This window comes from Larus michahellis, chromosome 5 (assembly GCF_964199755.1).
Source record: "Larus michahellis chromosome 5, bLarMic1.1, whole genome shotgun sequence".
Taxonomy (NCBI): domain Eukaryota; kingdom Metazoa; phylum Chordata; class Aves; order Charadriiformes; family Laridae; genus Larus; species Larus michahellis.
This window is the reverse complement of record NC_133900.1, coordinates 70,618,877-70,635,511: the sequence shown is the minus strand read 5'-3', so window position 1 is coordinate 70,635,511 and position 16,635 is coordinate 70,618,877. Positions and strand designations below refer to the sequence as shown.

General features: G+C 42.7%; 2 protein-coding genes across 7 annotated transcripts in view; one reads left to right on the top strand and one right to left on the bottom strand.

Annotated features, from left to right (window-relative positions):
• The window catches only part of FAM114A1 (family with sequence similarity 114 member A1), a 38,613-nt gene extending 37,509 nt beyond the window's left edge, over positions 1-1,104 (bottom strand). For 2 of the 3 annotated variants that reach the window (XM_074587810.1, XM_074587811.1), the window contains exon 1: positions 1,052-1,104. The gene's annotated coding sequence lies outside the window, so the exon portion shown is untranslated. The remainder of the gene's footprint in view (positions 1-1,051) is intronic. The other variant, XM_074587812.1, reaches the window with a different exon arrangement.
• A 31-nt stretch (positions 1,105-1,135) lies between these two features.
• Positions 1,136-11,321, top strand: LOC141743508 (toll-like receptor 1). 4 transcript variants are annotated; one of them, XM_074587815.1, is made up of 3 exons: positions 4,271-4,358; positions 8,773-8,950; positions 9,230-11,321. In XM_074587815.1, exon 3 carries the CDS (start codon positions 9,291-9,293, stop codon positions 11,250-11,252), a length of 1,962 nt encoding a protein of 653 aa, XP_074443916.1. In that variant the 5' UTR covers positions 4,271-4,358; positions 8,773-8,950; positions 9,230-9,290; the 3' UTR covers positions 11,253-11,321. The 4 variants fall into 4 exon arrangements, with proteins under 4 accessions (XP_074443917.1, XP_074443918.1, XP_074443916.1 ...); XM_074587816.1 differs by lacking the exons at positions 4,271-4,358; positions 8,773-8,950 and adding an exon at positions 1,136-1,435; XM_074587817.1 differs by lacking the exons at positions 4,271-4,358; positions 8,773-8,950 and adding an exon at positions 1,988-2,121.
• Positions 11,322-16,635: the final 5,314 nt, after the last annotated feature.

Here is a 16,635-nt window from a genome sequence, read left to right as displayed (position 1 = left end):
AGGTAAATTTTGCCATTGTTTTAACAGTACTCACTGTGTGGTGGGCAGCATCACCTGGAGAAAATTTTTGTGTTTGTAAACCAAATTCCATCGTCAGATATGAGGATCCTCTACCAAAATGTGTAAAATCTGTACACACCCGCATCATAAATTTGCATGGGGATTAGACCTCGGTAAGAAAATGCCCTACACCAGTACAATTTGTAAAGGATCCCGCATAGATGCGCACATGAATTTTTGCAGGACTGGGCCATCTTTGGGGAGCACTCGGGCCAAAGTGCCTTAAGTTTTGTGCTAAACCTTCCTCACAGGAGCAAAGGAGTGAGCAAGAGCAAACTCCCACACCTCTCTGAAACCACAGCCATGCATGACCGGGGGGGAAAGGTGCCATTCAAAATGTCATCTGTGAGACTCCAGTGATCTAAATCAACTCGGACAACTCAGCCCAAGGGGAACTACCTATCTACAGGTAAGTTCATGGGAGAGACGCCAAGGCCAGCCCCGGGCCGGGCGGCCAGGCCAGCCCCCCGCCCGCAACGACCAGCCGCCCTGAGGCGGGGACCGGCTTCCCCTTAGGGTCCGGCGGTGGTGGCAGCTCCCGCCGCCGCTCTGTGGCACCTGCCGCCCCGCCGCTTGAGGAGTTTCATCCCGCCTGGAAAGCAAAGCTCGGCCGCCGGCAGGCGCTGGATCAACGCCTCCGTCAGGGATAACTTTTTTAAATGGCCGGCGGCGGGGCGCTCCCCGCTCGCTCGACGCCCGCTGTCGCCTCTCCCTCGGCGGGACGCTGCGGGCAGGGCGAGCTGAGGCCAGGCCCCCTCGGGCGACTGCCCCCGCCGACAGCTCCCTCTGCCCCGCTGCCACCTGCCCCCGCAGAGCAGGAGCAGCCGGAGCGCCGCTCCCTCAAACCCGCAGTGGCCACAGCTTCCCCCTTCTTTTCCTTTTTTTTTTTTTCTTTCCTTTTCGAAATCCCCTGTGGGGCAGAGTTATCAGTGAGGAGCCCGCAGCCGGTTTCAAAAGTGGCAGAAAAAGAAGAAATCGCCGTGCTCCTTACCGCTCCGCAGTCCCCCGGCCGGCGCGCCCCCTGCTCCTTCCCCTTCCCCGCCCCGCCACGTCGGCAACAGCGAGGGGAGGAGGCAGGGTAGGGCGGGCAGCCGCCGGCCGGCCGGGCCGCGGGGAGGAGGGGGCGGGAGGGCTGGCTCGCCTTCCCTCCCTCTCCCTCCGTCTCCCTGAGGCGGACGCCTTGTTGTGAAGGGGCTGCTGCCCGCCACTGCTCAGCCGCCCCCGCGCTCCCGGACCGGGGCGGCAGCGCGGAGCTGCCGCGGAGAGCCGACCCAGCCGCCATTATCTCCCCTCACGGCCCCCAGCGGCCGGGGCGGGCGCTGACAGACAGACCAGATGCCTGTGGGACACGGGGGTCGCTGGGGCGGCAAAAGGGGTAAATTTGACAGCGCTACTGCGATAACGTTCATACTGAGGCGTTTTGGAGTCTAGTTACTGAGCTGGCGTCAAATTTCTTCCTTTTTTTTTTTTTTTTAGTAGAAAGTTTAATCCTTTCTCAAAGCGAGCTGGTGGCAAACCGCCTACTGAAGGTTGCGGGATTAAACATCTGAGATTGAGTTTTTCAGGTGCTGCTTTGCACTTTCGTTATATCCGTGTTTACAGGAAATGCTGCTAAAATAAACCGGGGGGTGTGTGCACCTATTTCCAGTAAGTTGGTGTCAGGGCCGAGCGCCCATGGCCAGGCGAGAAATCAGACTTGGTTGAACAAGGGGATTGCAGGCTCTTGCCCAACAACCTGTTGTTCTTGTCTCTCTCTAGTTCCTCATACCCTTTCCTCTTTTTGCTGCTTCATTTTAAGGCGAAGCCTGCCCTTTTACTGTGGTAAAAGGCAGTTCCATGATTCATCACGGCATCCTTCCCATCACTAGTCTTCCTCTGCTAAAGAAAGAAATGCTGTTGCCACAGGAAGCAAAATAATACATCTTGTGAATCACTGAGGGGAGCTGCTATAGGAGGTCACAAAATGAAACCCTAGTTCTCAGAAGGGTGCTTCACACACACGGATCATACTACCTGACTTGCACACTTAGCAGGCAAAAGACTCTAAAGTTTCCCATTAAGGTAGGCGGTAGCAGAACAAATGTTTGTATATAAGTTTATTTTGAAGGCTTTTCAATGACAATTTAAGTATCAGGGCATGCTGGTAGTTCTAGCATCTGTTAGGTTAATTTAATAATGTTTAGATGTGTTTATTGAAAATGAAATCTAGAGCGGCCCTAAGGATTTCCCTCTGCTTTTCAGTGGAGCTTGTGGAGGAGTAACAGCAGTGTTTTAGGAAGAATTAAAATAGGTGGAGCTCAATAGCCAGAGATTGGTTTTCCCCATGATGGATGGTAATTTTGTCTGTAAAGTGGATCTTGTACTATAGATTCTGTACAAGGCCATGCATGTTTTAGAACTGCAAGACAGAGTATTAATCACTATTGTAATATAAAGTTATTTCTTCAGGAGGAAATTAACATTGTAAGTGTGTAAATGTGTATGTCTGTCTATTGGGATAGAAGGATGTATTAGTTTCCCAAGTTCCTAAATTACTTTCATGAATTTAGCAGTTGCATTTTCTAATTTTCTTTCACTTTTCCAGTAATTGATTTCACTTATATTTTCTCACTATGGTAATATTGCAAATGGTTTTGGAATAAATAAGCAATAGAGATTGAACAGTTCTGCTCATCTGCAATTTCACTGAAATTTGTTATTACTCTGAGTATTAACACCTTCCTCATGGGTTTCCAAAAAAATACTTGCCTTTTAATAAATAAATAAATGTAAAGAAAAGATGGAAGGAAACAACTACATTTGGCTGCTTTTAGCAAACACAGAATATACATAATATTTGAGAAGTATATTCATCTTCTAGTGATTCCACTGGTAAATCTGAGTGGTAAATCTGAAGGCTAGGGGCATGCAATTAATGGTAATATGGTTATTTTGCTGTTTAACGTATGCTTTATAGCATGTAGGCAGAACTGGAGACCTCAAACTATGCAGTGGCCAGCTCACACTGTCACTTAATTGAAGAGGTACTCTCGAATAAGAGTCTCTAATTTAAGGCAGTTATTACATGTTAACCAAAGGTATGTCTGGTTCTGTATTCATTAGACTAATAGGTTATATTCAAGCAGTTAAACTATTATACTACAAAACGGGAATGAATGTCTGGTAGACGGTCTTACCTTAGGATTTTATCTCATCCTAAGGATGGATAGCAAAATCTTTCCAGCTAAGGGCAGACAATGGTGAGGTTTGTATGTAACAACATTATAAGGTGTCATTTGCAAACCAGCCATGAATACTCTTGTTTATATTGACAAATGCAGAGTACCACCATAAGGCTCATCAGCATAACAGCGGAGAATATAAGTTGTCCATATTCTGTCACTTACTACCTGTCCTATTTTTTCATTTCTTTTTTGAATGACCTCTTTTCACTTGAAGCTGAGAAATTAATTGCAATGTACAGAATAAGCTTTAAAGTGAAAAAGTAATTTTTAAGATTATTTCCTCTGCTTCCTGAGTCACTGAAATGTTAAATCATGAATGTGTTGTGGTATGTTAACTCAGAAAGGTAGGTCGTAGTGTGACAATTTGGTGTTTAGATCTCAACTGAGATGGAATTTCTGAGCAATGTTATACAGAAATAAAGAGACACTGGTTTATGTCTTTGCCAGGACAATAACCCAAGTGTTCGGGCCTTCAGTACCAAACTCGCTCCTCTGTTTTAATAAAAAAAAAAAAAAAAGGAAGGGAAAAAAAAGAGGAAAAAAAGACCACACCCACTGTTTCCATGTCCACTATTTAACCCAATCACAACACTGCTGGAGCAGGAGAGAGATTATTTTTCCATTCCCATTAAATGGAAATTAAAATAAGACAAACAGTACTTTTATAAAAGAGCCTTGATAAGAACTTGACAACTGAATTGGTAAAGCAGTGTAAAACTTGCTCAAAAGAAGTACTTATTTTCATATTAATTTGATGGAGACAGAAAGTTGGTAAAAAGATTAATTTTTTTCCCTGCTTAATCTATTGCAAAGCATGAAAACACGTACCAATATTTATTATATATATAAATAATAATTAAATAATCGGGAAATTACAGTAATGTTGTATGTGGAAAATACATTTGGAGGAAAGCAAATGCCATTTCATAAATTGTCAGTAGGTGGCGCAAACATTTATATAAAAAGTTTGGGCGTTCCTAAGTATTGTTACACAGTAAGATAGAGTTACAGGAAGTTTTCTTTTTATCTTTTCCTGACTACATTCTCTGCTTTTTCGGAGAGCAGGGATTTATGGTGAGAAACTTTTCATTTTATTGATTTTATGCGGCTGCTACTTAGCTAAAATTGTTTTATATTCTGCATCTTATTTGAAAATGAGCCATGTTTTCTATAGAGGGTTATTAGGAAGTGGTATGATGTACTTTCAAGTGTAAGGGTAAGAAATTAGAGTAAAGTTGCTTATGGTCAGTAATTTATCCAAAGAAGCTGGCCAAATAGCAGTCTGTCTGTATTAGCAGTAGAGACCATATGAAAGACATATTTTTAACATTAGAGTTTTGTATTATGCTGATAACTTGCGAAGTGCAAGTAAAACTGAATACTGAACCGTCTTATCTCAAGGCATTCTGTACATTTCTTATATGAAAGTTTAGTTGGTTCATACCGAGTTTATATTGGAAAAACTGTTAAAATCTCAATTTTGATCTCTCACTGTTTAAACAACAGGGCAATTTCTTGCTATGATCTTGATTTGTTTACCCTACTGGATTGCTTCTCTGCTTATTTCTTGATAGTGCTCTTTTGGTAAAGTTTGAAGACTGGAGGATACTTCTGAATTAAAAAGGATATGACTATAAAGGATATTTTCTCCAGTGTTAGCTCCCAAATCATGGTTCATGTGTTATAAGAGCTGTTAATTTTGTTGGTTCATAGGATATTCTAAAGAAAGTTTGAAGGTACTCATAAATAATTTGACTGAAGGCCAGGATATAGGAATGAGAAGGAAAATTAAGCATGTGTGGAATAATTGTATCTTTCTTTCACCTAGTCCCTGGATATTGCTGAAATTTTGTCAAATTAGGAAATAATGATTTGAAGGTAGATTTTTTTTTTCAGGTTTCTCTTGAAGCTATATATTTTGTTTGAATATATACACATTAGTGGTGTTGCCCAAACAATTGGAAGAACAAGATAGAGAATGCTGATTATCTTTTGTTCTTTACACATGCCCAAATGTCTTTTGAGGGTTATGATGGTAAAACTGCATATAATTTTTCCAAATGAAAATCTGGAAAAAGACTGTAAAAGTTTTGCCATGTTGCCCCACTATTTCTAGATGATTTCCAAGCCTAGTTTCATGCATTCTGTACAAAACAAGATCTCAGTGGACTGTTTTTTGTTGTACTGTTGCAAATTCATAATATAGGAAATCTATGATGTACTCGCCATCGTGGAAGTTTGGTGGGATGACTCACATGACTGGAGTGCTGCATTGTATGGCTACAAACTCTTCAGAAGGGACAGGCAAGGAAGGAGAGGATGGTGTGGTGGCTCTGTGTGTTAGGGAGTATTATGAATGTCAAGAGCTTAATGATGGTAACAATAGGGTTGAGTGTTTATGGGCGAGAATCAGGGGGAGGGCCAACAAGGCTGATATTAGTCTGTTATGGACTGCCCAACTGGGATGTAGAGGTAGATGAAATATTCTACAAGCAGCTGTGAGAAACCTCAAGATCACCGGCCCTTGTACTGGTGGAAGACTTCAACCTACCAGATATCAGCTGGGAACACAATACGGCTGAGAGGAAGCAGAGCAGTTTAGGAAGTTCCTGGAGTGTGTTGGGGAAGCCGCGTCAGCTTCCTGACACAGCTGGTGGGGGAACCAACTAGGAAGGAGCCCTGCTGGATCTGCTGTTTGTAAATAGAGAAGGACTTGTGGGGGATGTGACAGTTGGAGGCCGTCTTGGGCATAGTGACCATGAAAGGATAGAGTTTCCAATTCTCAGAGAAGAAAGCGGGGGGGATAGCAGAACTGCCACATGGAACTAAGCGTTCAAAGCCAGGCTGGATGAGGCTTTGAGCAGCCTGGTCTAGTGGGAGGTGTCCCTGCCCATGGCAGGGGGGTTGGAACTGAATGATCTTTAAGGTCCCTTCCAACCTGAACCATTCTATGATTTCTGGAGGGCAGACTTGGTCTTTTCAAGAGTCCGTTGGGAGGCAGTGCTGAAAGGCAAAGGAGTCTGGGAAGGCTGGACGTTTTTCAAGAAGGAAGTCTTAAAAACGCAGGAGCAGGCTGTCCCCGTGTGCCGTAAAGTGATCTCTCTGGGGAAAAGACCAGCCTGGCTGAATAGAGAGATATGGATACAACTCAGGGAAAAAAGGAGAGTTTATGGCCTTTGGAAAAAGGGGCAGGCCACTCAGGAAGGCCACAAAAATGTGGTAAGGCTATGTAGGGAGAAAATTAGAAAGGCAAAAGGCCGACTAGAATTTAACCTGGCTTTGGATGTTAAGAACAATAAAAAAAGTTTCTATCAATACTTTAGTAGCAAAAGGAGGACTTGGGAGAATCTCCATCCTTTATTGGATGAAGGTGGTAACATAGTGACAAAGGATGAGGAGAAGGCTGAGATACTTAATGCCTTCTTTACCTCAGTCTTTAGTAATAGTTGGTTGTTCCCTGACTACCCAGAGCCCTGAGCTAGTAGACAGGGGCAAGGAGCAGAATGAAGCCCCCGTAATCCAAAGGGAGATGGTGAGGGACTTGCTCCAACACCTGGATGTACACAAGTCTGTGGGGCCAGGTGGAATCCACTCAAGGGTACTGAGGGAGCTGATGGAAGTGCTCACCGAGCCACTTTCCATCATTTACCAGCATACACCAAGTTAGGTGTCAGTGTCAACCTCCTTGAGGGTAGAAAGGCTTTGCAGAGGGATCTGTACAGGCTGGATCGATGGGCTGAGGCCAATGGTGTGAGGTTCTACAAGGCCAAGTGCCGGGTCCTGCACTTGGGTCACAACAACCCCACACAGCGCTACAGGCTTGGGGCAGAGTGGCTGGAGAGCTGCCTGGCAGAAAAGGACCTGGGGGTGTTGGTCGACTGCCAGCTGAATATGAGCCAGCAGTGTGTCCGGGTGGCCAAGAAGGCCAACAGCATCCTGGCCTGTATTAGGAACAGTGTGGTGAGTAGGACTAGGGAAGTGATTGTCCCCCTGTACTCGGCACTGGTGAGGCCCCACTGCGAGTGCTGTGTCCAGCTTTGGGCCCCTCACCACAAAAAAGACATTGAGGTGCTGGAGCGTGTCCAGAGAAGGGCAACGAAGCTGGTGAGGGGTCTGGAGCACAAGTCTTATGAGGAGTGTCTGAGGGAGCTGGGGGTGTTCAGCCTGGAGAAGAGGAGGCTGAGGGGAGACCTTATCGCTCTCTACAACTACCTGAAAGGAGGGTGTAGCCAGGTGGGGGTCAGTCTCTTCTGCCAAGTAACAGGCGATAGGACAAGAGGAAACGGCCTCAAGTTGTGCCAGGGGAGGTTTTGGGTGGATATTAGGAAAAAATTCTACACCTGAAGGGTTATTAAGCATTGGAACAGGCTGCCCAGGGAAGAGGTGGAATCACCATCCCTGGAAGTTTTTAGAAGATGGCTAGATATAGTGCTTAGAGATACAGTTTAGTGATGTTTTTTGTTAGTTAGATTGATTGTTGGACTAGATGATCTGAAAGGTCCCTTCCAACCTTGGCAATTCTATGATACTATGATTCTATAGGCTGTGTTAGATCAAGGAGAATGTACGTTTTAGACCCAGTAATGTAATTCTGAGAAAGCTTGTGGAATGGTTAATGGTACAGAGGATGCAGGCCTCGAGGTTGTAGCTTTGGTCCAACAAGTGACAGCTATTACTGTCTCATTGTAGAGTCACTAGAAATATAAACTAAATTTAGCCATTTCAATATTAAGGGAAAGTCAAAAGCCAGTGCAATCATGAATAAACACAACGGAAAGCTTCATACAACAACTACAATTTAAAAGTAATGGGAGGAAAAGGGGAAGAATGTTCCAAGAAAACAAAAAGATTTCAGAAATCTGGAAAACAATTTTAAATAAAGATTTACACCTATAAAAATGTTTGCTAAGTTCTTACCAGTTCCTCTTTCAGAAAGGCAGTCTCATGGATTTATGGCAATATCTAAAAGGAGATTTAAGGCAGTATTCACAATGGCTGACTTAAATAAAGGGAGGCTGGCTACCCTGAAGTCCTACATTCAGAAAGGAAAAGTGTCTTCCATTAGGGAAAATCAAAGCAAAGCCATAGTTATGATTTTTCTCTAAATTGTGTTTAAGTAAGCCTGTCTCTCACAACAGAGACATTTGAGGTCAGTGTCCTTATATCAGGGCTAAATTTTGTGTATAGAGGTTCTACAACTGGTATTTTTGTGTGTAGCATGCAAATATTTTCAATGTGTATTTGGTGTCCTCTGGTTACACCTAACAAATCAGACACGGGGACACCCCACTTTCAGAGTCTAAATCCAGGAGATGCTTAAGCCCAGACAAGAACCAGACTTCTATGGACTTTCCCATAGCATAAATACAGAACATCCTACCTCTCGCCCCAGTTTCCCCGGTTAAAATGAGCACTAATGACCAATCTCAGCTACCTAAAGACATTCAGACTTTGATTAACTCTCTCGAACCTCTGTCCTATGTTTCAGTCCAGGTTTTATAGTCCCAAGTCAATTTAAAAAAATATCTGAGTTTTGTTCACATCCTTCAAGAGAGAATCTGAGGAGAGGACGACCATACTGACCTCAGATATTGTACTTTCTGCTCAAAGTGTATTATACAGTTGTGGGAAGCCTTCATAATATATTGGATCACAGCAGTAATTTTGTAAGTATGCAGCAAATTTTAGTCACATATGAAATCAGGCATGTTTTGTGAGAAACAGACTCATTATATATTAAATACAGCATATTTACCAAATAGAAGTTTCAGTGGTGTTCTCTTAATAAAGAATGCCCCTCCTGAATGATAATAGGTGACTGTTGTTTTTTTGGCTCAAAGGGAAAGATGAGAAATTGCAACCTTAAAAAATCAATCTGTATGGTAGCTCCTGCATAGCCACTTAATGATACACTCTGGTTTTTATTTTTGTTTGTTTTGCTACAGGATGAGAACAAAGATAGACAGATAAGAAAAGTATTGAGCATCTCCAAGGAACCAGAAACCAATGACAGGAAAAATGGGATCTCTCAGAAACTTTTTTCTTTACAAGTGTCTGTTTGCATTAACTTTTTGGAACCACGTCAGCCTGTCTGTGGAAAATGAACTCTTTACATCTGTTTCTAACTATTTTCCAGAAGATGGCTCTGACAAAAAAGTCAAGAGCCTGCCACTCCTGTATACAAATAATCATCAGTCCAAAGCTAATTTTGACTGGGTTGTGATACAAAATACTACAGAAAGCCTGTCATTGTCAGAAATCACAAATGACAATGTAAAAAAATTAATAGCTTTATTATCTAATTTCAGGCAAGGCTCCAGGTTACAAAATCTGACACTGACAAACGTGTCAGTGGACTGGGATTTTCTTATTAAAATTTTTCAGACTGTATGGCACTCTTCCATTGAATACTTCAATGTTAACAGTGTAACACAATTGTCGGCCATCAAAGGCTATTACTTTGACTATTCAGGTACCTCTATGAAAGCACTGACAATGAAAAAAGTTTTAATCACAGATCTGTACTTCACGCAGGATGACCTATACAAAATATTTGCAGACATGAATATTGCAGCCTTAACAATAGCTGAATCAGAGATGATACATATGCTGTGTCCTTCATCTGACAGTCCCTTTAGATACTTAAATTTTTCAAAGAATGATTTAACAGATCTTCTTTTTCAAAAATGTGACAAATTAATTAAACTGGAGACATTAAACTTGCAGAAGAATAAATTTGAGAGCCTTTCCAAGGTAAGCTTCATGACCAGCCGTATGAAATCACTGAAATATCTGGACATGAGCAACAACTTGCTGAGTCATGATGCACCTGATGTGCAATGCCAATGGTCTAAGTCTCTGTCAGAGTTGGACCTGTCCTCAAATCAGTTGACGGAGTCCGTGTTTGAGTGCGTGCCAGTCAACATCAAAAAGCTGGACCTGCAAAACAATCAGATCACCAGTGTCCCCAAGGGGATGGCTGAGCTGAAATCCTTGAAGGAGCTGAACCTGGCATCGAACAGGCTGGCTGACCTGCCGGGGTGTGGTGGCTTTACATCCCTGGAGTTCCTGAACATAGAGATGAATTTGATCCTCACCCCATCTGCTGACTTCTTCCAGAGCTGCCCAAGGGTCAGGGAGCTGCAAGCCAGGCACAACCCGTTCAAGTGTTCCTGTGAACTGCAGGACTTTATCCATCTGGAGAGGCAGTCTGGGGGGAAGCTGTTTGGCTGGCCATCGGCGTACGTGTGCGAGTACCCGGAAGACTTGCGAGGAACGCAGCTGAAGGACTTCCACCTGACCGAACTGGCTTGCAACACGACGCTCTTGCTTGTGACAGCTCTGCTGCTGACGCTGGTGCTGGTGGCGGTCGTGGCCTTTCTGTGCATCTACCTGGACGTGCCGTGGTACGTACGGATGACGTGGCAGTGGACGCAGACGAAGCGGAGAGCTTGGCACCACCATCCCGAAGAGCAGGAGAGGGTTCTGCAGTTTCACGCGTTCATTTCCTACAGCGAGCGTGATTCATTGTGGGTGAAGAACGAGCTGATCCCAAACCTGGAGAAGGGGGAGGGCTGTGTACAACTGTGCCAGCACGAGAGGAACTTTGTCCCCGGCAAGAGCATTGTGGAGAACATCATTAACTGCATAGAGAAGAGCTACAAGTCGATCTTTGTGTTGTCTCCCAACTTTGTGCAGAGCGAGTGGTGTCACTATGAGCTGTACTTTGCCCATCACAAATTATTCAGTGAGAATTCCAACAGTTTAATCCTCATTTTACTGGAGCCGATCCCTCCGTACATTATCCCTGCCAGGTACCACAAGCTGAAGGCTCTCATGGCAAAGCGAACCTATCTGGAGTGGCCGAAGGAGAGGAGCAAGCATGCCCTTTTCTGGGCTAACCTGAGGGCAGCTATTAGCATTAACCTGCCAATGGCTGATGGAAACAGCTGTGGGGAAATGCATTAAGAATCTTTCTAATGGAGTTTCTTTTGTTTTTTTTTTCTTGCTGAAGCAATAAATACTTTATGATTTCCATTGGTTGTTAATGTATTTAACTTTTTGTTACAGAACCTTGTTTCTGCGTAGTTGTCTGTGCTGCCCCCTAACTGTAGGCAAAATTCAACTCGCCTTACTGGAGGTCTCTTGAGATTGACGTAGAGATATCAAATTGCAAATGAGTTTGGATGTGGATTTTGAAAAACAGCTTGAAATAATGTAGTGAATTTTTCTCAGCAGAATAAAATCTGGAGCGGTTGATATAGTCATGTGGAAGAATGCTTGAATTTCTGGAGAATTTGCAGAGCAGTGTTAATCACAAGGCTTAGGCAGCTTGGTCACAGGACTTCTTTTGCTAGAATTAGCTTGCAAGAAAGAAAATTACACATCCTGAGAGGATGTCTAGAAGTCCAGAGCTTGAGATAGCGTGGGTAGTGTTTTCTTAGATTCAGTGAAGCTTAAAAGGATAGGACCCAGATACAGGAGTCTGTGAACATCCAGCACAGGTGGACAAAAATGGCCATGCCACAAAGGAGGACTGAGGGAGGAAGGTTTGGGTTTTTTTTTTTCTTTAAAAAAAAAAAAGAAAAAGAAAAGAAAACAGAAAGATGAGCTACTTCACCTTTTGGGGCTCATAGTTTGGCACTGTTGCGAGGGTGAAGCAGAGAATTGACAATCGGAGCTTTAATTCCCATCCTCTGGTAGAGTCCTGAAACCATTTTGATCCTGAGAGATACCCAGACCAAAGAGACAGAGGGTATCTGCAGCAACATAACTGCCTTCATCCTCATTGGCTGTATCTTGAGAAACTCTTGACTTCTCCACATCATGCTTTTTATTTAGCTTTCTACTTTTTTTTGTCTCACCAGTGTACCTTACTTTATGCTTATTATTAAAAGTATCTGTCCTTTTCAGCCGAAACAGTATCTTTTGCAGCACAGCTACGAGTTCTGATCAGAAAGGGAATAACTAGTCAGAGGCTGAAAAAATTTGCCAGGTCTTGGGACAGCAGGTAAGATGCTCTATTCATGGAGTCAGAAAAGTCAGAAAGACAAGCTACATTTACAATATTTGCTGTTGTTTATAGAAATACAGCAGGCCTCATTACCTATATTTATGCTTTTTTGGTTTCCAGAAAACATGGCTTGTCTCCGACAAACATTCACAACTGCTAAAGATGATCACAGCAACCTTCCTCTTTGCCCCCAGAAGGGGAGGTGTTTGCTGTCTGGAACACCAGACTTAAATGACCAGCAAGCAGGAAGTTTTCCTTTCAAAAATGCATTTCAACATGAAGACGAGAGAAGAAGGGACGTTAAGATAAAATGCTCATTTCGTATAGAATCTTTGCATTTTATCTTGTCTTACATTGTTATTAACAAATGATTTTGATTTTTTTTGCCTGAGGTCTAAGCAGGCGGAGGTCTCTTGAAGTCTTGAACTGTGAGCAACTGTTTAATGATTTGTAGGGGAGAGGTCACATTTAACACCTTTAGCTCTCTCATCCCACTTAGCCTCAAAATTAATGTAACACGCCTGTTACCAAATGGCAGGCATTTCATTCAGGACTGCAGAAAGAAATGTTTTCTGTGCTTCCTCTTTCCCTTCCAACTAATGCTTCAGTGTTTTAACATTTAACCCTTAGAAAATTGAAGGTGAACAGATTAACTTGGTTTGCCTATCCCTTTCACACAACCAGGGACAGCTGGGTTGTTACAGAGTGGCTTGCTTGAAAATTTTCTTTGAAAGTCTCAGAGTTTTATCTCAGCAGCCCTTGAAACTTCTGTAATAGCTTTAATATCCCCTGTTGTGTGTGGAGCTTTGAGAACTCGTATGGCTGCTCCTGTTGGCCTGGGGACAGAAAAAAACCCTGAAAGCCAGGGAGTGCACCAGGAATCCTTCCTGTTACTCAGGTGGGAGCACACAGCTGTTGCCAGAAAACTAATTATTTCTTTCAGTAGTGGAAGGTTTTAGCAGAGGTTTGCTTGCCACTTTGGAAAAAACTTGGGAACTACGTGACCTCTGGCAATGTAGCTGATGCAATCATAAGCAGATATATATAATTACAGGTTTCTGGTATATGTCCAAAATCCTTTTGTGAATAATGTTGGAAAGGGAAGCTTTTAATGAGCATGGGGAGCAATTAAAACTTGTAGTTTGGAACCGGAAGCCCACGCAGTATTAGATTTTTGTCCACACTATGTGCCAGATAATTCACAAAACAGGTACACATGCAGTGAATTACTACATATAGTTTCTCTGATTCCACAGGAGAGAATGATTTTCGCAAGCAGTATATATCAGAATACTTCAAACGATTGTTTTAGCCTCCACCATACTCTGAACGCTTTCTATAAAAGCAGGTTTAGTCCAAGAAGACTTTTCCCATACGTGGGCACATGTGTTAGTCTCACCGCCCATGTCAGCCACTTTATCCGCACATTTTGTGAAGTGGCTACCCTTTTCTGTGCACCCTGGTGGTGTGAGACTGCAGCTGGTTCTGCACTGAGAGCTGTAACTGCTAATGCACTCCAGATAGGAGGAAAAAGGATTGTGTAAATATATTCTGATGTCAGACACCGTATCAGAACAGATTCCTGGCATTTGACTAGTCATCTTGGTGACTAGCAGGAATGTTATTTTTATGTACATAATAATATCAACATACAAAATTGATAACATGGGAGTTAAACACCCTCCAAAGCCTAGAAACTGTGCAGAATGAAGTGAAAGTGTAAATGTTTTTATGTCTATTTAAGTAGTGTGTGGTGTAAAGGAAACTGAACTGCGACAGACTGGGACTCCTGAGGCAATGTGGGTTGCCCTGCTGAGAGCCCAGCTCTTTTTTAGCTTTAAAAATGTTACAAACCGTCAGCACTGAAGCTCAACTGCAGAGGGTTAGAGCTGGGAAAGGCGCTCGAGGGTAAAGAATGAGACTGTGGGAAGTGAGGCATTCTGCTGAGGGGAAGGTTCAAAACCTCTGTGAAACCCGTGTTTTTGCTCAGGGCTTCAGTCTGGCTGTTTTTTCTTTCAGAAACATTTACTGAGATTGACTATAATCTCATTTGTAGTCACTATTCGGTCAAGAGGAAGCAGCTTTGATAAACCAATAAATGAGAAAGTTCTGTATTCTGCAAGGTGGCTCTCTGTTAGCACTTTGATTTCCACGGCTTTGATCCTTTTGTCTTTTTGGGCCCAAGCAAAACAGGCTTGGGCATAAATGCGATACAGCCTCTGCTCATTTTGACTTGTGGTAGCATTTAGCCCTTGTTTCACCTATGTGACACACAGGGTTAAGTGGTGATGGTGAGAGTTGCAGTTGAAGATAAGGGCCTCGATATGACCAAATACTGGCTTTGCAACTTTTAATAATTGTATTAACTCTTCGTGAGTGCTTGGATGAGTCCAAATGCTCTGGCTGTGTTTTAACTTGGTGTTTCGCATACGCGAGTTCCCTTCTGCAGTTCCAGTTGGAGAGATACTTCACACCTTTGGGCATAGGGCTGGTCCTGAATAGCTTCTGGTACCCAGCCAAGCGTAGCTGCGGTTCCTTGCTGGGTAAGTAATCGGAACACGCAGGCAGAAGTGCGAAATGTGCCTTGAGGAAAGGCTGTTTGTGAAGCTAGGTGCTCGCTGATAGAATCAGCTGCAAAAATCCCCAGCAGTATAAACTTCAGAAATGCAATGAGGTATCTGCATGAGTGTACAGACATGCTGACCGTGGAAAGGATGGTATTTAACTGGTACCTTTTACGATGCGTGAACAGAAATACACTGCTTTTTAGTTTTTGTGTATCACGCAGAACGACTTAATAAGTAAACTGAAACGAGCCCCAAACACAGCTTTGATGAATTGGTTAGTAAAAATAACGTTATGCAATGTTTCTAACGATTTAACAAAAGTATTCATGTGTATGAGTTTTATTTTAACTAGTTGCAAATTTTTCTTTATGGCAAACTGTGTATTTGAATGTATTTTAAAGTCTCATAAAGAAGCGTGGTAGGGAAATTAAACACTACAGCTAAAGGTGTAGATACTTTGGCTTTTTACGGCTCTGTGTGCACTGTAGTCAGTTCTGCCGAAAGGTGATGGTGTATTTGATTTTGTCCATGCAACAAGGCTTTTTCATTGATTATATTGTAAGTAAAACTGCCACTGGTTTGCATCATATAGTTCTCAATTTGATTGTGATATTATTGTTCTGTCGACAAGTGCCTTAAGACAAGACAGTATCAGCTGAGAAGCAGACTCTTGCTGCTTACTGAGAAACATTCATGATCCCCGGTCTTGTCTTGGGTCACAGATGTCTCGGAGTTTTCTGTAATGTACTACTCAGATTCGCTGCACTGAGCAAAGTAGAATGGTTTCAGTTCAGTTTCAGTTCACACTATCTTACTTGTCAATGTCAAAATGAAACCCATAAATTTTCTTTCAGCAAACCAAAGGCTTAAATTATTCTTTACAACGTTGAAAAGTTAATTACAAAAGAAAAGTTTCAAAGGAATCTAATGCAAGCTTGAAATATAACTGGCACTGCTATCCAGAAAAAATTGTCATACTTCTCAGCTTCTTTAAATCAATCCCTTCTTGCCTTCAGCTCTCCTCCAAGGTGCTGTTTTATGGGGTGGAATGAGCTCTAGACTGAGTCCAGAACGGGCCTGGGTGCCCCCTCTCCCCCTAGTTTGCGCATACCTGAAGAATTCATTACATACTTCATGTATTTAATCTTAAAATTAATTAAGATTAAATAAATCTTCATTCATTTATTAATCTCTGCTTCTTTCTGCCGTGCTAATTAATCTTACTGAAGCATGTTGTATTAGTTTGGAGGCTTATGGGAGCAAGGTGTTGGTTTTGGTTATTTACACCTGCTTTTACAATGTGCTCACTCTCTGTTGATTTGCTTGCTAGGCTCATGTCCCTGTTCAAGACATTAATTGAAGTGCTGCTTTATTGGATTCCTTCATCCTCAAATTGCCCTATATTGCTGTGTTCTTCATGGCTTCTTTACAGCTTTAATATCACAGAGAATATTCTCTATAGTTCGTTTTTAATAATTTTTTGAAGAAAGCTACAATGTAGGGCATCCCTGATAACCATCTGAGACATCTCTAGTGTAAAGATGACTGACCTGTAAAAGGTTTCGAACTGTGCCAGTTTGCCCCTGTTACTAGCTTTTAAGATCTAAGCTTTTGCCATCTGTCAATGTGCTACATTAATTAGTCTGCTTGCTGAGGAAAATAGCTCAGCGGGGTAGAGCTCTGCAAGAGATTTTGATACGAAGAGGAGTTGGCGGTGAGAGTTCTGCTTCCTCTTTTCTGTGTGTGCGAATGAGGAGATGCAGTTGACGAA